This window comes from Ruditapes philippinarum, unplaced genomic scaffold (assembly GCF_026571515.1).
Source record: "Ruditapes philippinarum isolate M1 unplaced genomic scaffold, ASM2657151v2 ctg1880_1_1_1_1, whole genome shotgun sequence".
Classification (NCBI taxonomy): domain Eukaryota; kingdom Metazoa; phylum Mollusca; class Bivalvia; order Venerida; family Veneridae; genus Ruditapes; species Ruditapes philippinarum.
The window spans coordinates 75,350-101,564 of NW_026864922.1; the positions used below are offsets into that span (position 1 = coordinate 75,350).

Below are 26,215 nucleotides of genomic sequence, written 5' to 3' on the forward strand. Positions count from 1 at the left end.
TTCATTTTGCCATAATCCCTTTTGTTTAATGATTTACTTCGCATTAACAATAAAAAGCCACCAGATTCAAAGGAAATTTCAGTAAATAGCATTTAGAATTTACCTGTAACATTCAATTTACAAGAGGGCCATGATGGCCCTGAGGTCGCTCACCTGTATATAGGCCCCTGGAGCGGGGCCAGTTTAAACCCCAGGGCTTTTATTTGAACAAACTTGGAAGACACCCATAAGAAGATGTTTCATGCTGAACATCTAAGCTCTAGCTCATTGGGTTTTTTAAAAGAAGATTTTTTTAAGTTTTTACTATACTAATATAGTTCAATACAATGACACCCCTGGGGTGGGACCAGTTTTGACCGTAGGGCTTTTATTTGAACAAACTTTGAAAACACTTACTAGAAGAAGTTTCATGCTTAATATCTAAACTCTAGCTATTTGGGTTTTTCAAAGAAGATTTTTTAGTTTTTGCCATACACATATAAGGAAAATCAATGACCCCCTGGGGCGGGGCCAATTTTGACCCCAGGGCTTTTATTTGAACAAACTTTGTAGACACTCACTAGAAGATGTTTCCTGCTTAATATCTAAACTCTAGCTATTTGGGTTTTTTCAAAGAAGATTTTTAAGTTTTTACAATACACATATAAGGAAAATCAATGACCCCCGGGGCGGGGCCAATTTTGACCCCAGGGCTTTTATTTGAACAAACTTGGTAGACACCTATTAGAACATGTTTGATGCTAAATATCTTAGCTCTAGCTCTTTGAATTCTTAAAAAGATTTTACTATATGCATATAGGGAAAATCAATGACCCCCCTGGGGCGGGGCCAATTTTTACCCAAGGGCTTTTATTTGAACAAACTTGGTAGACACCCATAAGAAGATGTTTCATGCTAAACATCTAAGCTCTAGCTCATTATGTTTTTTAAAAGAAGATTTTTTTAAGTTTTTACTATACACAAACAGTTAAAAAAACAATGACACCCCTGGGGCAGGGCCAGTTTTGACCCCAGGGCTTTTATTTGAACAAACTTTGTAGACACTTACTAGAAGATGTTACATGCTTAATATCTAAACTCTAGCTATTTGGGTTTTTTCAAAGAAGATTTTAAGTTTTTGCTATACACATATAAGGAAAATCAATGACCCCCGGGGCGGGGCCAATTTTGACCTCTGGTCTTTTATTTGAACAAACTTGGTAGACACCTATTAGAACACGTTTGATGCTAAATATCTTAGCTCTAGCTCTTTGAGTTCTTTAAAAGAAGATTTTTTAAGTTTTTACTATATGCATATAGGGAAAATCAATGACCCCCTGGGGCGGGGCCAATTTTGACCCCAGGGCTTTTATTTGAACAAACTTGGTAGACACTCATTAGAACATGTTTCATGCCAAATATCTTAGCTTTAGCTCTTTGGGTTCTTTAAAAGAAGATTTTTTAAGTTTTTACTATATGCATATAGGGAAAATCAATGACCCCCTGGGGCGGGGCCAATTTTGACCCCAGGGCTTTTATTTGAACAAACATGGTAGACACTTACTAGAAGATGTTTCATGCCAAATATCTAAGCTCTAGCTCTTAGGGTTTTTTAAAAGAAGATATTTAAAGTTTTTTCTTTCGGTTGCCATGGCAACCAGAGTTCTGCATGGAATTAAATTCTTTGAACAATTTTTAAAGGTGACCACCAAAGGAACATTCCTGTGAAGTTTGGATGAAATTGGCTTAGTGGTTTATGAGGAGATGTCATTTAAAGTAAAAGTTTACGGACGGACGGACGATGGACGGACGGACGAAAAGCGATCACAAAAGCTCACCCTGTCACTTTGTGACAGGTGAGCTAAAAATGACTCTTTCACTTAAAACGGTTTCATTTTTGGTATGTGATAAATAGAATATTAAATTTGTGTAAGTTTATTACTGAATTTATTGAAATCGTTGAATAAAATAATATTATGCTCGCCAGAGGCTCCCACAATATAATTTTAATAAATTCAGTATTGAACTTACACTCATTCAATATCCTCTATATGATACAGTATTTAAATGAATAAACATATATGAACTCATTATATCATCATTATCCTACTTATCAAGATATCTTGTTCTTTCAAACAAACAAAAAAAGAAACATGATAACCTTGCTGTGATCATTTTGAACCAATTACATTAAAAGTCTTTGTTAGATATTTTTAAATGATTCATTTACTGACAGCATCAAGTCCTGTTTTCAATCACTTTGTCACTAGGTCATATACAGTGTAACTTCCGAAAACCGAACACCCATGGGACTTGTCAAAAAGTTCGGATTTCAGAGGTTTCCGGAATTCAGAGGTTTATGATAATGTGGACAAGACTAAGCCACTTAATATCACTAAATGTCAAGGAAGATGTTGCCATTACTGTAATATCATATATAATAGTATTTTAAGCAAGATAAAGATGTGGCTGAAAAGAATACATTTTTATCTTACCTGTAAATGCATTTGAATTTCTATTGATCAGTTTGTAGAAATGTTGTTAATTGCATAAACTTACATATCGTCCGATGCTAGTTAATTAATTAGTACAACAAATGCAATAAAATCCCTAAAGACGTTTGATGCATACATTGTCCAAACTAATTGTCATTTAATCCGCTAATAAACACTTCAAATTAACTGACCGCCGTAAATTACTTTGATTAACCGGATCACTTCAAACATACCATTTCACAGTTTGTGATTTTAACGTGTGTCAAATTACACGATCACCGCTAATTAGTAAACAATCGATAGGGAGATTAAATCTTCCTGCAGGGTAAACATTCTCGATTTACAATGTATTTCACACCTTAGGATATTTCCGGTTTTTGGAGGTAAAATTGCATTGATTTGACTCTAATTTTACGAAAATATCGTCAGGAATTCAGAATTTAGAAGTTCCGGAATTCAGAAGTATTATATTAATAGAAAATAGAAGGGAAAAAATCGGGACCGTAAAAATTGTTCGGTTTTTAGAAGTTTCCGGATTTCAGAAGTTCCGGAATTCGGAAGTTACACTGTAGAAACTTTTAAAAAATTGACTCTATATTGAGCATGATTTCACACACCATCAGAATCATATCTTGGTGTTAAGAGATTGATTTTGGAAGTACAATTACAATGTACTATTTCAACAAACAGGGAGATAATTACCCTCTGTAATTCTGAATCTTTCTCTTGAACTTTGGATTCTAATTGCTGCATTCTCTCCTCTATTGAGCCATGGCGTCTCTCCGCCTCTGACAACGCCTCCATTCTCTGCTGTAGCTCCGCCTCCACAGTAGGCAGAGCTTCAGCTTTGTGTAATGACTGCTGTAATTTAGACTCCGCCCCTTCTAATTTTTCTTGCAGCACTCTGATTTTTTCTTCAAGCTACGTATATAAATAAGAGAGTGTTAATTTTAACTGATTTATAAATGATTAACTGCATTTTTTCAAAACGAGAAAATTATAGTTTAACTATATATAACTAAAATTTATGAGAAAGTTATTAAATAAAGTTACTTTCGTTATCGTATAAAAGGACATAAAGCTTGTGTAAAAAAATACACACAATAATAACTGTTACTCCATTAGAACTGGGTTAAAATATGGTGACATAATAGTAAATTCATTCTATGTTAAAGAAAAAAACTCTCAAAGCATCCCATGAATTGTGAATATATATATAATTTCAAAACGCTTCACATGTCTTCATACAGAATTGTTTAAACAAGTTTTTACTTACCCACCTGATGGCATGTAGCTTTAAATATTTTTTATTATGGTTTAGAAGTTTCTTCTTCTCTAGTACTTTGTCATGTACAATTTTGTATAATTAAGACAGAATATATAAAGAACAAACTAGCATGGACACAAAATTCGAGGCCATCCACTTAGCTCAATAAGTAGAGCGTTGGACTGTGAATCGGGCTACCCAGGTTCAATTCCCAGACGGCACATGTCACTTTCGTTGCGATTGATCATGAAATCCTTTCTACGGTCAATCACACTGTACCTCTGCTTTTGAATGTACAGAATTAATCAGTTCCTTGCGAAAGTGAAGGCAACTAGTACTGGTAAACTGCTTGACAGCCTGCCCAGGAATGATACGGTGGCTGAACTGTGCTCTAGTAATTTCAATATGACTTTCTGCCGTAATCTGGAGTGAAAACTACCAACACCATCATCCCCACACAAAATTCTGCAGCATAAAAAACTTACTGTTTTTAATTGACCATCTTTGGTAGCTAGCTCTGACTCTAATTTATCGTTTAAATCATGTAAAGATGTAGTTTCTGTCTGAGCAGTTAAGTAGCGTTTCTCTAATGTAGCTATCCTTTCTTCTTGGTCTTCTTTTTGTGCTATTGACTGTAAAACAAACACAGACTTTGATTTTTAAGGCTACTGACTGATCATTAGTTTAAATCAGTTTCCCTGTAAATTTAAACATAAATTGGATAAAATCTAGTTTTGCATATTTCTCTATAAGCAAATGGCAAATTCAGGAAGCCATTGATAACTAGTCAAAGAACTAAAGTACTACTTAAAATTCCAACATATTTTCTGAATATGCACAATACTAGTTAAGTATGTTAATTTAAATAACAGAGACATTCCATTGATCAAAATTTTCAGGAATTGACCATAGGATTATTCAAACAACATAGTTTTATAATTTATGATTTCTAAAAAAATATTTCCTTAGATATAGCTTTAATACATGCTTAAAGGCACAATGCTTCAAAAAGATATATAAATTTTTACTTATTTGGAAAGGGGAAACATGAGTTTTATAATGTTAAAATAATGGTTTTAGAGCATGTTAAATGTTTGTTACCTGAGGAAATTAGCATTAAATGTGAAATATTTTGTTATAAAAATAGCAAAATGTAAATAAAGTAGTATTTTGACTTCCATACAAAAGGCTTGATCAGCATTACTGTACTTATTGCAAATGAAGCAATGTAAGAAAAAGATAGTTCAGGTAATTGGCCAATGAGTAACATTTTGGAAACTATAAACATACATCAAAAATAAAAACCTTTTAAAAAAGGAATGTAAAAGCATTTCTCGGATATAATAGGCCTTTAACCCTTTACACCATAGATGTGTGTTTAATCTCATAAGCGACCAGTGCAGATCAAGATCAGGATCGCCACTGTTCGTTTTTCAGAATTTTTTTTATGAATATAAAAGAGAACAGTGGATGTGCAGTGGATATGCAGGCAATGGTTGCATATGAGATCAAACAAGTATCTTGGGCATAATCAGCCTTTTATAGCCCTTTAAAATGTATATGACCTAAAGTACATTTCTAGGGCATAATGGGCCTTTAAAATTGACCTAGAGTAAATTTCTAGAGCATAATGGGCCTTTAAAATTGACCTAGAGTAAATTTCTAGAGCATAATGGGCCTTTAAAATTGACCTAGAGTAAATTTCTAGAGCATAATGGGCCTTTAAAACGTATATGGTGACCTAGAATACATTTACCTCTCTGAGATCTCTCTGTAGTTTCACAACTTGTTCCTGAGCTTTGATTAAATCCTTTTGTGCAGTTGTATAATTCTCCTCAACTTCAGTAAACTTATTGTTCAATTCTAACATTTTTGTTCGCGTATTTGTAAGTTCAGAGTTCTGTTTTTCAACAGTTTCTTGTAATTCTATAACTCTATTCACATCAGAATCCGGGTCTATAGATCCATTTGATAATCTCTGAAAACAAAACAAGAAAAATATGGAAAATTCGCAACTACCTAAGAAAACATTCACCATATTAATTTATGATTTATGTGAACAGAAAATTAACGTTCATTATAAAATAAATACATTGATAACATCTGCTTTATCTGATTTGTGATCGAGTCATTTCTTCAAATTAATTACCAAATAATTCATGGAAGTATTTATAGTTTATCTAAAAAATCTTGTCAACTTTTTTTAAACAAACAAATTAAACTTAATTTTTTTTTAATGTTTCAATATTAACTTCCAAATAATTAATACAAATTACATAATAAGGATAATAAATGACAAGAATGCCACTTCTTGAAACTTTTTATCTGCTGCATAGTCTGATTTATAACAGATTATACATTTGTATGTTTATCAAATATATATACATTATCAAGCAGCAAGTCATAACCCTTTGAAATGAATTCAAATTCAAAGCCTTTAACCAAAACCTAATTCAAATACCTCATCAGAATGAATTTCTGATATGCCTATTTTTAAAACTGGTCACGTTCAGTATCTTTCGGAATATGACGTGAACAAACAGTAAGCCAACAGTATAGAGCCTGGTCGGACTGCATGGAAGGTACATGCTGGCCTGGCTCTATACAAGTGACAAAAGCTATTGAAGTTTGTTTCAGTATTCCATTACCTTTGGATGATGATCTTTTTCTACAGTATGATCTGAGCTAGGTGGGGGTGATGTCGGGTCATTCTTCAACCTTAACAACTTGGCCATGAATGCCCCAAAATAATCATTTGAATCACTGCATTTATCATTTGAATCATTAAAATAATCATTTGAATCACTTAATTCCTCATTACAATCACCCAAATTATAACTAGAGTTACTTGAAATGCAGATATTTCAGCTAAAATGAGCCGGGTCATGACAAAACCAACATAGTGCGTTTGCGACCAGCATGGATCCAGACCAGCCTGCGCATCCGCGCAGTCTGATCATGATCCATGCTGTTCGCTATCAGTTTCTCTACTTGCTATAGGGTTTGTAAGCGAACAGCATGGATCCTGATCAGGGTGCGCGGACAAACCCATTATGTTGGTTTTTGTCGTGACGCGGCTCAAATTTACTCACCTCCTGGTTGGCAGTGGCAAGCTCCTCCTCTAGGGTTGAAACATTCTCGAGAGCAACCCTTAATCTCTCTCTAACCTGTATAGATAAATACACAACAGTTAGAACAATAAACTTCTTTTTAAAATTGATCAACATTAATTTTGAAAGAAAGAAAATATAGAATTTAGTTTAGGTTAAAGTGTATAAGTACGTATTTGCAAAATTAAATTGGTCACAACCAATTTAATTTTGTAAATACATACTAATAAATTCTAACAAACTTAGTGTTTTAAATTATTTCTATAAACAGCCGGTCAAAATCTATAAATAACTTTTTGTTATGTTTTGTGAAAAGTTATATATATATATATATATATACTGACAATAAATCAAATTTGATTTGATTTGAGCAGTTGATTTACTAGACTGATTCACAGTTTGTTGATTAACCAAAGTAAATGTGTTACGATTCATTTGAAATACTGCAATCCTACTGGACAAAAAATAATTGCAAACACTAATTCAAAATTGTGAAGGCGCTTCTAGCTTGCATACACTCCAATCATATCATATTTCTGTATTATATTATTTAACAATGATATATTCATTTGTTCCACAAAGTCTTAGAACAAACCCCCTATCACTATTCCTAACAGTATATTAAACCTATATTTCCTTGACCAGTGACAAAGATATGGAAATATTAAGACAAATATACAAGAGGGCCATGATGGCCCTGAGATTGCTCACCTGTATATAGGCCCCCCCACAACCCCAATCCCCCCCCCCAACGTTGCAGGGCCAATTAAACCCAAGGGCTTTTATTTGCACAAACTTGGTACACACCCATAAGAAGATGTTTCATGCTAAACATCTAAGCTCTAGCTCATTGGGCTTTTTAAAAGAAATTTTTTTTTAAGTAATTACTATACACAAAGTCATATAGTTAAAAACAATCCCTTGGGCCAGGCCAGTTTTGACCCCAGGGCTTTAATTTGAACAAACTTTGTAGAAACTTACTACAAGATGTTTCATGCTTAATATCTAAACTCTAGCTATTTGGGTTTTTTCAAAGAAGATTTTAAGTTTTTGCTATACACATATAAAGAAAATCAATGACCCCCGGGGCGGGGCCAATTTTGACCCCAGGGCTTTTAATTAAACAAACTTGGTAGACACCCATTAGAACATGTTTGATGCTAAATATCTTAGCTATAGCTCTTTGAGTTCTTTAAAAGAAGATTTTTTAAGTTTTTACTATATGCATATAGGGAAAATCAATGACCCCCGGGCGGAGCCAATTTTGACCCCAGGGCTTTTATTTGAACAAACTTGGTAGACACTTATTAGAACATGTTTCATGCTAAATATCTTAGCTCTAGCTCTTTGAGTTCTTTAAAAGAAGATTTTTAAGTTTTTACTATATGCATATAGGGAAAATCAATGACCCCCTGGGGCGGGCCAATTTTGACCCAGGGCTTTTATTTGAACAAACTTGGTAGACACTCATTAGAAGATGTTTCATGCTAAATATCTTAGCTCTAGCTCTTTTGGTTCTTTAAAAGAATATTTTTTAAGTTTTTACTATATGCATATAGGGAAAATCAATGACCCCCTGCGGCGGGGCCAATTTTGACCCCAGGGCTTTTATGTGAACAATCTTGGTAGACACTTACTAGAAGATGTTTCATGCCAAATATCTAAGCTCTAGCTCTATGGGTTTTTTAAAAGAAGATATTTAAAGTTTTTTCTTTCTGTTGCCATGGTAACCAGAGTTCTGCATGGAATTAAAATATTTGAACAATTTTTAAAGGTGACCACCAAAGGAACATTCCTGTGAAGTTTGGATGAAATTGGCTTAGTGGTTTATGAGGAGATGTCATTTAAAGTAAAAGTTTACGGACGGACGACGGACGGACGCCGGAAAAAATCACAAAAGCTCACCCTGTCACTTTGTGACAGGTGAGTTAAAAAACAAACTAGCATGGAAACAAAATTCCTAACCATCTGGTTAGCTGAATAGGTAGAACTCTGGGCTGTGAATCGTTCGACCAGGTCTCGATTCCCTGGCAGCGAATGTCACTTTCCTTGTGATCGATCATGAAATTTTTCTACAGTCATTCACACTGTACCTCTGATCTTGCATGTACAGAAGTAATCTGTTCCTTGCGTAAGTGAAGGCAACTTGTACTGGTAAACTGTTTTACAGCCTGCCCAGGAACAATGCAGTGGCTGAACTGAGCTCTAGTAATTTCAATGTGACGTTCTGCCGTGATCCGGAGTGAAAACTACCAACACCACTACAACCACACAAAATTTTGTAGCATTAAAAAAACTTACTGTTTTTAATTGACCATCTTTGGTAGCTAGCTCTGACTCTAGTTTATCGTTTAAATCACGTAAGGATGTAGTTTCTATCTGAGCAGTTAAGTAGCGTTTTTCTAATGTAGCTATCCTTTCTTCTTGGTCTTCTTTTTGTGCTATTGACTGTAAAACAAACACAGAATTTGATTTTTTTAAGGCTACTGACTGGTCATAAGTTTAAACTACTTCATCTGTAAATTTTGACATAAATTGGATAAAATCTAGTTACGCAGACCCCAGAACTAATTTAGCGAATTCCAGAACTAGTTTAGGAATCCCCAGAACTAAATGAGTATGCATGCGATTTTGCTACTATGATTTTATTCTGTTTCTAAATGTTATTTCTGAATTTTGTTGTAGTTTTCAAAAATAAAACATGTTAAAAAAAGCGGCAGTGTGGGGGCTGCAGCTGCCAATAAGCATGTGCACTAATATTTTTTATTTTCTGGGGTCTGCTAACCTAGATGCTTTCACCTAAATTTTAAGTTTAATTGCGAAAAAAGTTCTCTCAACTTCCAATAAATCAGGGATTTTCCTGGACCAACCAGTGATGGTTTCATGACATAAAAACAGAATTGTTCCCAAAGTAAGCCTCAAACCAACAATTCATGAGTTACAGGGGATATTACAGACACCAATAGACTACTACTTACCTGTAAATTAATAATGTTTCAGTTACAGAAATTTATTTTGTTAAATAATTCACTGAAAAGTTGGGTTTTTTCTTTCTTTTTTTCTTATGGTAAGTTCAAGTCTGACCCTTTTTAATTTAATGTGGAGTTAGGATATAACCTGTTTGAAAAAGTATGGTATGTTTAACATGATGGATTCATAACAATAAAACCAAAACTTCAGCGTTTTCCCCATTTCCCTAATTCAAAAATTTATTTTCTGAATTTTGAAAGGGAATGGGCTTTAATACCTGGGATGAAAGAAAATGTTTGCTTTTCCCTATAAGGGAAATGGCCCAAATTTGGAAGTATTTGTAATGGCAAAGATTAAAAATTAACTATTTTTAAATTTCCGCATTTAAAATTTTTGATTTTTGCACAAATTCCCAAATATGTACTAACAGGACTTTCTTTAAAAAATTTTTAAAAAAAATTACCTAGGGTTGTTAAAACCAAAAAATTTTTATGAATTTTTAGTTCTAAAAAATTTTTTGGTTTTAAAGCACTTTTCTTCCAAAAAAGAAAAATTTAAATTTTTAAAAATTCCCTTTGGGAAAAGGGGGAAAAAATGGTTTTTAATGGGTTTAAAAAATGGTTTTGAGCATTGTTTGTTTGTTTCCTGAGGAAATTGGGATTAAATGTGAAAAGTTTTTTTTATAAAATAGCCAAAATGTAAAAAAGTAGTATTTTGACTTCCATACAAAAGCTAAATCACTATAACTATACTATTCATTATTGCCAATAAAGTGATGTAAGAAAAAGATAGTTCAGGTGATTGGCCAATGAGTAACATTTTGGATGAGTAACATTTTGGAAACTATAAACATACATCAAAAATAACTAGAACTGCCACTATCATGGCGTGAATACCCCTGCATACCACTTTGTCAGAATCAACAGTGGCCATTTAGAGCACAAGGACAACCTCCTGCCAAATCTGAGGTTACTAAGCCAGTGCATTGCTAAGTTATGTATTCTACATGCTTCAAAAGTGAAAATGTCAAAATCAATACATTGCGGACAGGACATTCTTTAGCAATTGAGAAGAAAATTTTTTTTTGTCAAGGTCCCTGTGACCTTGACCTTTGACCTGGTGACCTCAAATCAATAGGGGTCACTTTATAGTCATGATCAACATCCATGCCAAATATGAAGACTGTGGGTCAAAGGAATCTTAAGTTAATGGGTGGACAAACTTTTTGAAGTCAAAGTCCCTATGACCTTGACCTTTGATCCAGTGACCTCAAAATCAAAAGGGGTCATCTACTAATCATGACTAACCTCCATGCCAAATATTGACGACTGTAGGGCAAAGGAATCTTAAGTTATTAAGCGGACAAGCTTTTTGAACTAGTGACCTCAAAATCAATAGGGGTCATCTACTAATCATGACTAACCTCCATGCCAAATATGAAGACTAAGGGTCAAAGGAATCTTAAGTTATTGGGCGGACAAGAAAAAACCGACGGATGGCCGGACAGCCGGACAGACAAGCTGATTCCAGTATACCCCCCCTTACAACTTTGTTGTGCGGGGGTATAAAAACCTTTTTAAAAAAGGAATGTAAAAGCATTTCTTCGATATAATGGGCCTTTAACCCATAGATGTGTGTTAAATTTCATATGCGACCAGTGCAGATCGGGATCAGTCTGCACACATGTGCAGGCTGATCAGGATCACCACTGTTTGTTTTTTCAGTCAGAAATTTTTTTATGAATATAAAAGCGAACAGTGGATGTGCAGTGGATATGCAGGCAATGGTTGCATATGAGATCAAACAAGTATCTTTGGGCATAATGGGCCCTTTTTTAGCCCGACCTAAAGTACATTTCTAGGGCAAAATGGGCTTTTAAAATCAACCTAGAGCACATTTCTAGGGCATAATGGGCCTTTAAAACGTATATGACCTAGAATACATTTACCTCTCTGAGATCTCTCTGTAGTTTCACAACTTGTTCCTGAGCTTTGATTAAATCCTTTTGTGCAGTTGTATAATTCTCCTCAACTTCAGTAAACTTATTGTTCAATTCTAACATTTTTGTTCGCGTATTTGTAAGTTCAGAGTTCTGTTTTTCAACAGTTTCTTGTAATTCTATAACTCTATTCACATCAGAATCCGGGTCTATAGATCCATTTGATAATCTCTGAAAACAAAACAAGAATATGGAAAATTCACAACGATGTAAGAAAACGTTCACGATATTAATTTATGATTTATGTGAACAGAAAATTAACGTTCATTATAAAATAAATACATTGATAACATCTGCTTTATCTGATTTGTGATCGAGTCATTTCTTCAAATTAATTACCAAATAATTCATGGAAGTATTTATAGTTTATCTAAAAAATCTTGTTGACTTTTTTTAAACAAACAAATTAAACTTAATTTTTTTTTAATGTTTCAATATTAACTTCCAAATAATTAATACAAATTACATAATAAGGATGAAACAATTAATTTTGCTCAGAAGTTAAAACAATTATATATTTTTGGGGAACCTTTTTTTTTTTCTTTTTTTTTTTTCTAAGGTAGTTAATTTGGATTGGGAAAGGGGTGAAATGGTCACTGCAGTGAAAAATAATTTTTTACAGTGAAAATATTGAAAATGAAAATACACATATTATTTGATCAATATTTTACATATATTATTGGATCAATATTTTATTTATTAGTATATAATGAATAAATATATATCATTATATGGATACATGTATATGACACATCCTTATCATAACAAATACAAGGACAGTTTTATGTCATCTGATTTTATTAATCATTTTAATCTATAGTAACTGACAGAAGCCAAAGGAGTCCTTTAGATATAGACATAAACATTTTATATACAACTGCTCCGACACAGGCAGACTGTACCACTGAAGTAATAATTTCCTATCACAGTATTAAAAGGAAGTCATCAGCATTAAAATCTGATTGGGTAGTGGTAACAAAACTTTTAAATAACCTCACAATTTCCTTTTATTAATATATATCTCAAACATAATCATAGAGTTAAATACATGAAGAGTTCAATACAAGGAAATTTTCTCTTCCTACAATTATACATGGTCAACTAAATTGAAACTTGATAACTTTTTATTAAAGTTTTTAATCTACATGTATATTCAAGACTATATTTTTTTAACATTTCAATAATACATAAATCAGGAATGGTTATCAACTATAGTCACATGTAATCAATTATTAATCAATTACACAGATAAATTTCATGTTAATGATTATTCTAACACGACCCGCATTTTTCCCTATTGAACATAGAAGAACAGAAAGTGTGTGTTATTATGCAATAAAATCCCAGTTTGACGTTCTATATTTAGACGTGTGATGTAACCATTATACATGTGACATAACCACTAAAAATGCAATGCACTGGAAATAAGTACGGAGACAAATCAGTGCGCAGTTTAACTTGACTATCAGGTACGGCAACATTTATTTGTTGATGTCGTGTTAGAATCTAAGTAATATATTCAAATCAGTGATTTTATCGCTTGATAACATCACTGTTTGTCTTTCGGATCATTATATCACTCAGGCTTCGCACTCACGACATAATTCCTCGCATTTGAAATCCAAACAGTGATGTTATTGAGCGATAAAATCACTGTTTGGGATATATTATTTCTTAAATAATCCATTACACTTGATAGAAATGTATAATTTAATACTTTTGATTGCTTTCGCAAAAGTAATCATAATTACATCACAATTACTCTGGATTACATATTTCAAATGATTTTGAAAGTAATTTTGAGTACTGATTACAGTCAATTATTTTGGGGAAAATGTGTTTGATTACAATCAATTACCATAACTGATTACGATTACACCATCATTGTTACAGACAAGAAGATATAAAGTTTCCTATTTTTCTGAATCAGGACTTTCAAAAACTACTAAAAATACCAGTAAATCATACTTGAGCCACTACTCCACATGGAAGAATCCAAAGTCCTTGTTGGGATTCAAACGCACAGCGAGAGGTTTGAAGTCAACAACCTTAACAACTTGGCCATGAATGCCCCAAAATAATCATTTGAATCACTGCATTTATCATTTGAATCATTAAAATAATCATTTGAATCACTTAATTCCTCATTACAATCACCCAAATTATAACTAGAGTTACTTGAAATGCAGATATTTCAGCTAAAATGAGCCGGGTCATGACAAAACCAACATAGTGCGTTTGCGACCAGCATGGATCCAGACCAGCCTGCGCATCCGCGCAGTCTGATCATGATCCATGCTGTTCGCTATCAGTTTCTCTACTTGCTATAGGGTTTGTAAGCGAACAGCATGGATCCTGATCAGGGTGCGCGGACAAACCCATTATGTTGGTTTTGTCGTGACGCGGCTCAAATTTACTCACCTCCTGGTTGGCAGTGGCAAGCTCCTCCTCTAGGGTTGAAACATTCTCGAGAGCAACCCTTAATCTCTCTCTAACCTGTATAGATAAATACACAACAGTTAGAACAATAAACTTCTTTTTAAAATTGATCAACATTAATTTTGAAAGAAAGAAAATATAGAATTTAGTTTAGGTTAAAGTGTATAAGTACGTATTTGCAAAATTAAATTGGTCACAACCAATTTAATTTTGTAAATACATACTAATAAATTCTAACAAACTTAGTGTTTTAAATTATTTCTATAAACAGCCGGTCAAAATCTATAAATAACTTTTTGTTATGTTTTGTGAAAAGTTATATATATATATATATATATACTGACAATAAATCAAATTTGATTTGATTTGAGCAGTTGATTTACTAGACTGATTCACAGTTTGTTGATTAACCAAAGTAAATGTGTTACGATTCATTTGAAATACTGCAATCCTACTGGACAAAAAATAATTGCAAACACTAATTCAAAATTGTGAAGGCGCTTCTAGCTTGCATACACTCCAATCATATCATATTTCTGTATTATATTATTTAACAATGATATATTCATTTGTTCCACAAAGTCTTAGAACAAACCCCCTATCACTATTCCTAACAGTATATTAAACCTATATTTCCTTGACCAGTGACAAAGATATGGAAATATTAAGACAAATATACAAGAGGGCCATGATGGCCCTGAGATTGCTCACCTGTATATAGGCCCCCCACAACCCCAATCCCCCCCCCCAACGTTGCAGGGCCAATTAAACCCAAGGGCTTTTATTTGCACAAACTTGGTACACACCCATAAGAAGATGTTTCATGCTAAACATCTAAGCTCTAGCTCATTGGGCTTTTTAAAAGAAATTTTTTTTTAAGTAATTACTATACACAAAGTCATATAGTTAAAAACAATCCCTTGGGCCAGGCCAGTTTTGACCCCAGGGCTTTAATTTGAACAAACTTTGTAGAAACTTACTACAAGATGTTTCATGCTTAATATCTAAACTCTAGCTATTTGGGTTTTTTCAAAGAAGATTTTAAGTTTTTGCTATACACATATAAAGAAAATCAATGACCCCCGGGGCGGGGCCAATTTTGACCCCAGGGCTTTTAATTAAACAAACTTGGTAGACACCCATTAGAACATGTTTGATGCTAAATATCTTAGCTATAGCTCTTTGAGTTCTTTAAAAGAAGATTTTTTAAGTTTTTACTATATGCATATAGGGAAAATCAATGACCCCCGGGCGGAGCCAATTTTGACCCCAGGGCTTTTATTTGAACAAACTTGGTAGACACTTATTAGAACATGTTTCATGCTAAATATCTTAGCTCTAACTCTTTGAGTTCTTTAAAAGAAGATTTTTAAGTTTTTACTATATGCATATAGGGAAAATCAATGACCCCCTGGGGCGGGCCAATTTTGACCCCAGGGCTTTTATTTGAACAAACTTGGTAAGACACTCATTAGAAGATGTTTCATGCTAAATATCTTAGCTCTAGCTCTTTTGGTTCTTTAAAAGAATATTTTTTAAGTTTTTACTATATGCATATAGGGAAAATCAATGACCCCCTGCGGCGGGGCCAATTTTGACCCCAGGGCTTTTATGTGAACAATCTTGGTAGACACTTACTAGAAGATGTTTCATGCCAAATATCTAAGCTCTAGCTCTATGGGTTTTTTAAAAGAAGATATTTAAAGTTTTTTCTTTCTGTTGCCATGGTAACCAGAGTTCTGCATGGAATTAAAATATTTGAACAATTTTTAAAGGTGACCACCAAAGGAACATTCCTGTGAAGTTTGGATGAAATTGGCTTAGTGGTTTATGAGGAGATGTCATTTAAAGTAAATTTTTACGGACGGACGACGGACGGACGCCGGAAAAAATCACAAAAGCTCACCCTGTCACTTTGTGACAGGTGAGTTAAAAAACAAACTAGCATGGAAACAAAATTCCTAACCATCTGGTTAGCTGAATAGGTAGAACTCTGGGCTGTGAATCGTTCGACCAGGTCTCGATTCCCTGGCAGCGAATGTCACTTTCCTTGTGATCGATCATGAAATTTTTTCTACAGTCATTCACACTGTACCTCTGATCTTGCATGTACAGAAGTAATCTGTTCCTTGCGTAAGTGAAGGCAACTTGTACTGGTAAACTGTTTTACAGCCTGCCCAGGAACAATGCAGTGGCTGAACTGAGCTCTAGTAATTTCAATGTGACGTTCTGCCGTGATCCGGAGTGAAAACTACCAACACCACTACAACCACACAAAATTTTGTAGCATTAAAAAAACTTACTGTTTTTAATTGACCATCTTTGGTAGCTAGCTCTGACTCTAGTTTATCGTTTAAATCACGTAAGGATGTAGTTTCTATCTGAGCAGTTAAGTAGCGTTTTTCTAATGTAGCTATCCTTTCTTCTTGGTCTTCTTTTTGTGCTATTGACTGTAAAACAAACACAGAATTTGATTTTTAAGGCTACTGACTGGTCATAAGTTTAAACTACTTCATCTGTAAATTTTGACATAAATTGGATAAAATCTAGTTACGCAGACCCCAGAACTAATTTAGCGAATTCCAGAACTAGTTTAGGAATCCCCAGAACTAAATGAGTATGCATGCGATTTTGCTACTATGATTTTATTCTGTTTCTAAATGTTATTCTGAATTTTGTTGTAGTTTCAAAAATAAACATGTTAAAAAAAGCGGCAGTGTGGGGGCTGCAGCTGCCAATAAGCATGTGCACTAATATTTTTTATTTTCTGGGGTCTGCTAACCTAGATGCTTTCACCTAAATTTTAAGTTTAATTGCGAAAAAAGTTCTCTCAACTTCCAATAAATCAGGGATTTTCCTGGACCAACCAGTGATGGTTTCATGACATAAAAACAGAATTGTTCCCAAAGTAAGCCTCAAACCAACAATTCATGAGTTACAGGGGATATTACAGACACCAATAGACTACTACTTACCTGTAAATTAATAATGTTTCAGTTACAGAAATTTATTTTGTTAAATAATTCACTGAAAAGTTGGGTTTTTTCTTTCTTTTTTTTCTTATGGTAAGTTCAAGTCTGACCCTTTTAATTTAATGTGGAGTTAGGATATAACCTGTTTGAAAAAGTATGGTATGTTTAACATGATGGATTCATAACAATAAAACCAAAACTTCAGCGTTTTCCTCATGTCCATAGAATACAAATTTATTGTCTGAATTTTGAAAAAGTATATGTCTGAAATACCTGTATGAAAGAAACATGTTTGCATATTTCCCTATAAGCAAATGGCCAATTCAGGAAGTCATTAGTAACTGGTCAAAGAATAAAAGTACTATTTAAAATTCCAGCATAATATTTTCTGATTATGCACAATAGTCAAGTATGCTACATAACAGAGACTTTCTATTAATCAAATTTTTCAAGAATTGACCATAGGATTGTTAAAACAACATAGTTTTATAATTTATGAGTTCTAAAAAATATTTTGCTTAAAGGCACTTTGCTTCAAAAAGATATATAAATTTTTACTTCTTTGGAAAGGGGAAACATGAGTTTTATAATGTTAAAATAATGGTTTTAGAGCATGTTAAATGTTTGTTACCTGAGGAAATTAGCATTAAATGTGAAATGTTTTGTTATAAAAATAGCAAAATGTAAACAAAGTAGTATTTTGACTTCCATACAAAAGCTAAATCACTATAACTATACTATTCATTATTGCCAATAAAGTGATGTAAGAAAAAGATAGTTCAGGTGATTGGCCAATGAGTAACATTTTGGATGAGTAACATTTTGGAAACTATAAACATACATCAAAAATAACTAGAACTGCCACTATCATGGCGTGAATACCCCTGCATACCACTTTGTCAGAATCAACAGTGGCCATTTAGAGCACAAGGACAACCTCCCTGCCAAATCTGAGGTTACTAAGCCAGTGCATTGCTAAGTTATGTATTCTACATGCTTCAAAAGTGAAAATGTCAAAATCAATACATTGCGGACAGGACATTCTTTAGCAATTGAGAAGAAAATTTTTTTTTGTCAAGGTCCCTGTGACCTTGACCTTTGACCTGGTGACCTCAAAATCAATAGGGGTCACTTTATAGTCATGATCAACATCCATGCCAAATATGAAGACTGTGGGTCAAAGGAATCTTAAGTTAATGGGTGGACAAACTTTTTGAAGTCAAAGTCCCTATGACCTTGACCTTTGATCCAGTGACCTCAAAATCAAAAGGGGTCATCTACTAATCATGACTAACCTCCATGCCAAATATGACGACTGTAGGGCAAAGGAATCTTAAGTTATTAAGCGGACAAGCTTTTTGAACTAGTGACCTCAAAATCAATAGGGGTCATCTACTAATCATGACTAACCTCCATGCCAAATATGAAGACTAAGGGTCAAAGGAATCTTAAGTTATTGGGCGGACAAGAAAAAACCGACGGATGGCCGGACAGCCGGACAGACAAGCTGATTCCAGTATACCCCCCTTACAACTTTGTTGTGCGGGGGTATAAAAACCTTTTAAAAAAGGAATGTAAAAGCATTTCTTCGATATAATGGGCCTTTAACCCTTTACCCCATAGATGTGTGTTAAATTTCATATGCGACCAGTGCAGATCGGGATCAGTCTGCACACATGTGCAGGCTGATCAGGATCACCACTGTTTGTTTTTCAGTCAGAAATTTTTTTATGAATATAAAAGCGAACAGTGGATGTGCAGTGGATATGCAGGCAATGGTTGCATATGAGATCAAACAAGTATCTTTGGGCATAATGGGCCCTTTTTTAGCCCGACCTAAAGTACATTTCTAGGGCAAAATGGGCTTTTAAAATCAACCTAGAGCACATTTCTAGGGCATAATGGGCCTTTAAAACGTATATGACCTAGAATACATTTACCTCTCTGAGATCTCTCTGTAGTTTCACAACTTGTTCCTGAGCTTTGATTAAATCCTTTTGTGCAGTTGTATAATTCTCCTCAACTTCAGTAAACTTATTGTTCAATTCTAACATTTTTGTTCGCGTATTTGTAAGTTCAGAGTTCTGTTTTTCAACAGTTTCTTGTAATTCTATAACTCTATTCACATCAGAATCCGGGTCTATAGATCCATTTGATAATCTCTGAAAACAAAACAAGAATATGGAAAATTCACAACGATGTAAGAAAACGTTCACGATATTAATTTATGATTTATGTGAACAGAAAATTAACGTTCATTATAAAATAAATACATTGATAACATCTGCTTTATCTGATTTGTGATCGAGTCATTTCTTCAAATTAATTACCAAATAATTCATGGAAGTATTTATAGTTTATCTAAAAAATCTTGTTGACTTTTTTTAAACAAACAAATTAAACTTAATTTTTTTTTAATGTTTCAATATTAACTTCCAAATAATTAATACAAATTACATAATAAGGATGAAACAATTTAATTTTGCTCAGAAGTTAAAACAATTATATATTTTTGGGGAACCTTTTTTTTTTCTTTTTTTTTTTTCTAAGGTAGTTAATTTGGATTGGGAAAGGGGTGAAATGGTCACTGCAGTGAAAAATAATTTTTTACAGTGAAAATATTGAAAATGAAAATACACATATTATTTGATCAATATTTTACATATATTATTGGATCAATATTTTATTTATTAGTATATAATGAATAAATATATATCATTATATGGATACATGTATATGACACATCCTTATCATAACAAATACAAGGACAGTTTTATGTCATCTGATTTTATTAATCATTTTAATCTATAGTAACTGACAGAAGCCAAAGGAGTCCTTTAGATATAGACATAAACATTTTATATACAACTGCTCCGACACAGGCAGACTGTACCACTGAAGTAATAATTTCCTATCACAGTATTAAAAGGAAGTCATCAGCATTAAAATCTGATTGGGTAGTGGTAACAAAACTTTTAAATAACCTCACAATTTCCTTTTATTAATATATATCTCAAACATAATCATAGAGTTAAATACATGAAGAGTTCAATACAAGGAAATTTTCTCTTCCTACAATTATACATGGTCAACTAAATTGAAACTTGATAACTTTTTATTAAAGTTTTTAATCTACATGTATATTCAAGACTATATTTTTTTAACATTTCAATAATACATAAATCAGGAATGGTTATCAACTATAGTCACATGTAATCAATTATTAATCAATTACACAGATAAATTTCATGTTAATGATTATTCTAACACGACCCGCATTTTTCCCTATTGAACATAGAAGAACAGAAAGTGTGTGTTATTATGCAACAGATGCACAGTTTGACGTTCTATATTTAGACATGTGAGGTAATCATTATACACGTGACGTAACCACTAAAAATCCGACGCGCTGAAAATAAGTACGGAAACAAATCAGGCGCAATTTTGCTTAACTATCAAGTACGGCAACATTTATTTGTTGATGTCGTGTTAGAATCGAAATAATATATCCAAATCAGTGATTTTATCGCTTGATAACATCACTGTTTGTCGTTCGGATGCGCATCATTATATCACTCGGGCTACGCCCTCGTGATATAATTCCTCGCATCCGAACTCCAAACAGTGATGTTATTGAGCGATAAAATCACTGTTTGGGATATATTATTTCTTAAATAATCCATTACACTTGATAGAAATGTATAATTTAATACTTTTGATTGCTTTCGCAAAAGTAATCATAATTACATCACAATTACTCTGGATTACATATTTCAAATGATTTTGAAAGTAATTTTGAGTACTGATTACAGTCAATTATTTTGGGGAAAATGTGTTTGATTACAATCAATTACCATAACTGATTACGATTACACCATCATTGTTACAGATAAGAAGATATAAAGTTTCCTATTTTTCTGAATCAGGACTTTCAAAAACTACTAAAAATACCAGTAAATCATACTTGAGCCACTACTCCACATGGAAGAATCCAAAGTCCTTGTTGGGATTCAAACGCACAGCGAGAGGTTTGAAGTCAACAACCTTAACAACTTGGCCATGAATGCCCCAAAATAATCATTTGAATCACTGCATTTATCATTTGAATCATTAAAATAATCATTTGAATCACTTAATTCCTCATTACAATCACCCAAATTATAACTAGAGTTACTTGAAATGCAGATATTTCAGCTAAAATGAGCCGGGTCATGACAAAACCAACATAGTGCGTTTGCGACCAGCATGGATCCAGACCAGCCTGCGCATCCGCGCAGTCTGATCATGATCCATGCTGTTCGCTATCAGTTTCTCTACTTGCTATAGGGTTTGTAAGCGAACAGCATGGATCCTGATCAGGGTGCGCGGACAAACCCATTATGTTGGTTTTGTCGTGACGCGGCTCAAATTTACTCACCTCCTGGTTGGCAGTGGCAAGCTCCTCCTCTAGGGTTGAAACATTCTCGAGAGCAACCCTTAATCTCTCTCTAACCTGTATAGATAAATACACAACAGTTAGAACAATAAACTTCTTTTTAAAATTGATCAACATTAATTTTGAAAGAAAGAAAATATAGAATTTAGTTTAGGTTAAAGTGTATAAGTACGTATTTGCAAAATTAAATTGGTCACAACCAATTTAATTTTGTAAATACATACTAATAAATTCTAACAAACTTAGTGTTTTAAATTATTTCTATAAACAGCCGGTCAAAATCTATAAATAACTTTTTGTTATGTTTTGTGAAAAGTTATATATATATATATATATATATACTGACAATAAATCAAATTTGATTTGATTTGAGCAGTTGATTTACTAGACTGATTCACAGTTTGTTGATTAACCAAAGTAAATGTGTTACGATTCATTTGAAATACTGCAATCCTACTGGACAAAAAATAATTGCAAACACTAATTCAAAATTGTGAAGGCGCTTCTAGCTTGCATACACTCCAATCATATCATATTTCTGTATTATATTATTTAACAATGATATATTCATTTGTTCCACAAAGTCTTAGAACAAACCCCCTATCACTATTCCTAACAGTATATTAAACCTATATTTCCTTGACCAGTGACAAAGATATGGAAATATTAAGACAAATATACAAGAGGGCCATGATGGCCCTGAGATTGCTCACCTGTATATAGGCCCCCCCACAACCCCAATCCCCCCCCCCCCAACGTTGCAGGGCCAATTAAACCCAAGGGCTTTTATTTGCACAAACTTGGTACACACCCATAAGAAGATGTTTCATGCTAAACATCTAAGCTCTAGCTCATTGGGCTTTTTAAAAGAAATTTTTTTTTAAGTAATTACTATACACAAAGTCATATAGTTAAAAACAATCCCTTGGGCCAGGCCAGTTTTGACCCCAGGGCTTTAATTTGAACAAACTTTGTAGAAACTTACTACAAGATGTTTCATGCTTAATATCTAAACTCTAGCTATTTGGGTTTTTTCAAAGAAGATTTTAAGTTTTTGCTATACACATATAAAGAAAATCAATGACCCCCGGGGCGGGGCCAATTTTGACCCCAGGGCTTTTAATTAAACAAACTTGGTAGACACCCATTAGAACATGTTTGATGCTAAATATCTTAGCTATAGCTCTTTGAGTTCTTTAAAAGAAGATTTTTTAAGTTTTTACTATATGCATATAGGGAAAATCAATGACCCCCGGGCGGAGCCAATTTTGACCCCAGGGCTTTTATTTGAACAAACTTGGTAGACACTTATTAGAACATGTTTCATGCTAAATATCTTAGCTCTAGCTCTTTGAGTTCTTTAAAAGAAGATTTTTAAGTTTTTACTATATGCATATAGGGAAAATCAATGACCCCCTGGGGCGGGCCAATTTTGACCCCAGGGCTTTTATTTGAACAAACTTGGTAGACACTCATTAGAAGATGTTTCATGCTAAATATCTTAGCTCTAGCTCTTTTGGTTCTTTAAAAGAATATTTTTTAAGTTTTTACTATATGCATATAGGGAAAATCAATGACCCCCTGCGGCGGGGCCAATTTTGACCCCAGGGCTTTTATGTGAACAATCTTGGTAGACACTTACTAGAAGATGTTTCATGCCAAATATCTAAGCTCTAGCTCTATGGGTTTTTTAAAAGAAGATATTTAAAGTTTTTTCTTTCTGTTGCCATGGTAACCAGAGTTCTGCATGGAATTAAAATATTTGAACAATTTTTAAAGGTGACCACCAAAGGAACATTCCTGTGAAGTTTGGATGAAATTGGCTTAGTGGTTTATGAGGAGATGTCATTTAAAGTAAAAGTTTACGGACGGACGACGGACGGACGCCGGAAAAAATCACAAAAGCTCACCCTGTCACTTTGTGACAGGTGAGTTAAAAAACAAACTAGCATGGAAACAAAATTCCTAACCATCTGGTTAGCTGAATAGGTAGAACTCTGGGCTGTGAATCGTTCGACCAGGTCTCGATTCCCTGGCAGCGAATGTCACTTTCCTTGTGATCGATCATGAAATTTTTTCTACAGTCATTCACACTGTACCTCTGATCTTGCATGTACAGAAGTAATCTGTTCCTTGCGTAAGTGAAGGCAACTTGTACTGGTAAACTGTTTTACAGCCTGCCCAGGAACAATGCAGTGGCTGAACTGAGCTCTAGTAATTTCAATGTGACGTTCTGCCGTGATCCGGAGTGAAAACTACCAACACCACTACAACCACACAAAATTTTGTAGCATTAAAAAAACTTACTGTTTTTAATTGACCATCTTTGGTAGCTAGCTCTGACTCTAGTTTATCGTTTAAATCACGTAAGGATGTAGTTTCTATCTGAGCAGTTAAGTAGCGTTTTTCTAATGTAGCTATCCTTTCTTCTTGGTCTTCTTTTTGTGCTATTGACTGTAAAACAAACACAGAATTTGATTTTTAAGGCTACTGACTGGTCATAAGTTTAAACTACTTCATCTGTAAATTTTGACATAAATTGGATAAAATCTAGTTACGCAGACCCCAGAACTAATTTAGCGAATTCCAGAACTAGTTTAGGAATCCCCAGAACTAAATGAGTATGCATGCGATTTTGCTACTATGATTTTATTCTGTTTCTAAATGTTATTCTGAATTTTGTTGTAGTTTCAAAAATAAACATGTTAAAAAAAGCGGCAGTGTGGGGGCTGCAGCTGCCAATAAGCATGTGCACTAAAATTTTATATTTTCTGGGGTCTGCTAACCTAGATGCTTTCACCTAAATTTTAAGTTTAATTGCGAAAAACGTTCTCTCAACTTCCAATAAATCAGGGATTTTCCTGGACCAACCAGTGATGGTTTCATGACATAAAAACAGAATTGTTCCCAAAGTAAGCCTCAAACCAACAATTCATGAGTTACAGGGGATATTACAGACACCAATAGACTACTACTTACCTGTAAATTAATAATGTTTCAGTTACAGAAATTTATTTTGTTAAATAATTCACTGAAAAGTTGGGTTTTTTCTTTCTTTTTTTTCTTATGGTAAGTTCAAGTCTGACCCTTTTAATTTAATGTGGAGTTAGGATATAACCTGTTTGAAAAAGTATGGTATGTTTAACATGATGGATTCATAACAATAAAACCAAAACTTCAGCGTTTTCCTCATGTCCATAGAATACAAATTTATTGTCTGAATTTTGAAAAAGTATATGTCTGAAATACCTGTATGAAAGAAACATGTTTGCATATTTCCCTATAAGCAAATGGCCAATTCAGGAAGTCATTAGTAACTGGTCAAAGAATAAAAGTACTATTTAAAATTCCAGCATAATATTTTCTGATTATGCACAATAGTCAAGTATGCTACATAACAGAGACTTTCTATTAATCAAATTTTTCAAGAATTGACCATAGGATTGTTAAAACAACATAGTTTTATAATTTATGAGTTCTAAAAAATATTTTGCTTAAAGGCACTTTGCTTCAAAAAGATATATAAATTTTTACTTCTTTGGAAAGGGGAAACATGAGTTTTATAATGTTAAAATAATGGTTTTAGAGCATGTTAGATGTTTGTTATCTGAGGAAATTAGCATTAAATGTGAAATGTTTTGTTATAAAAATAGCAAAATGTAAACAAAGTAGTATTTTGACTTCCATACAAAAGCTAAATCACTATAACTATACTATTCATTATTGCCAATAAAGTGATGTAAGAAAAAGATAGTTCAGGTGATTGGCCAATGAGTAACATTTTGGATGAGTAACATTTTGGAAACTATAAACATACATCAAAAATAACTAGAACTGCCACTATCATGGCGTGAATACCCCTGCATACCACTTTGTCAGAATCAACAGTGGCCATTTAGAGCACAAGGACAACCTCCCTGCCAAATCTGAGGTTACTAAGCCAGTGCATTGCTAAGTTATGTATTCTACATGCTTCAAAAGTGAAAATGTCAAAATCAATACATTGCGGACAGGACATTCTTTAGCAATTGAGAAGAAAATTTTTTTTTTGTCAAGGTCCCTGTGACCTTGACCTTTGACCTGGTGACCTCAAAATCAATAGGGGTCACTTTATAGTCATGATCAACATCCATGCCAAATATGAAGACTGTGGGTCAAAGGAATCTTAAGTTAATGGGTGGACAAACTTTTTGAAGTCAAAGTCCCTATGACCTTGACCTTTGATCCAGTGACCTCAAAATCAAAAGGGGTCATCTACTAATCATGACTAACCTCCATGCCAAATATGACGACTGTAGGGCAAAGGAATCTTAAGTTATTAAGCGGACAAGCTTTTTGAACTAGTGACCTCAAAATCAATAGGGGTCATCTACTAATCATGACTAACCTCCATGCCAAATATGAAGACTAAGGGTCAAAGGAATCTTAAGTTATTGGGCGGACAAGAAAAAAACCGACGGATGGCCGGACAGCCGGACAGACAAGCTGATTCCAGTATACCCCCCTTACAACTTTGTTGTGCGGGGGTATAAAAACCTTTTAAAAAAAG

General features: G+C 33.7%; 1 protein-coding gene across 2 annotated transcripts in view; it reads right to left on the reverse strand.

The window, feature by feature from the left end:
- The window catches only part of LOC132727287 (uncharacterized), a 153,449-nt gene that overhangs the window by 75,312 nt on the left and 51,922 nt on the right, over positions 1–26,215 (reverse strand). For both annotated transcript variants that reach the window (XM_060712719.1, XM_060712720.1), the window contains exons 12-22: positions 23,974–24,120; positions 21,649–21,723; positions 19,172–19,393; positions 16,563–16,709; positions 14,242–14,316; positions 11,770–11,991; positions 9,153–9,299; positions 6,834–6,908; positions 5,498–5,719; positions 4,227–4,373; positions 3,177–3,395 (exon numbers count right to left, since the gene is read on the reverse strand). In XM_060712719.1, coding sequence (XP_060568702.1) covers positions 3,177–3,395; positions 4,227–4,373; positions 5,498–5,719; positions 6,834–6,908; positions 9,153–9,299; positions 11,770–11,991; positions 14,242–14,316; positions 16,563–16,709; positions 19,172–19,393; positions 21,649–21,723; positions 23,974–24,120 — 1,698 coding nt within the window. The remainder of the gene's footprint in view (positions 1–3,176; positions 3,396–4,226; positions 4,374–5,497; positions 5,720–6,833; positions 6,909–9,152; positions 9,300–11,769; positions 11,992–14,241; positions 14,317–16,562; positions 16,710–19,171; positions 19,394–21,648; positions 21,724–23,973; positions 24,121–26,215) is intronic.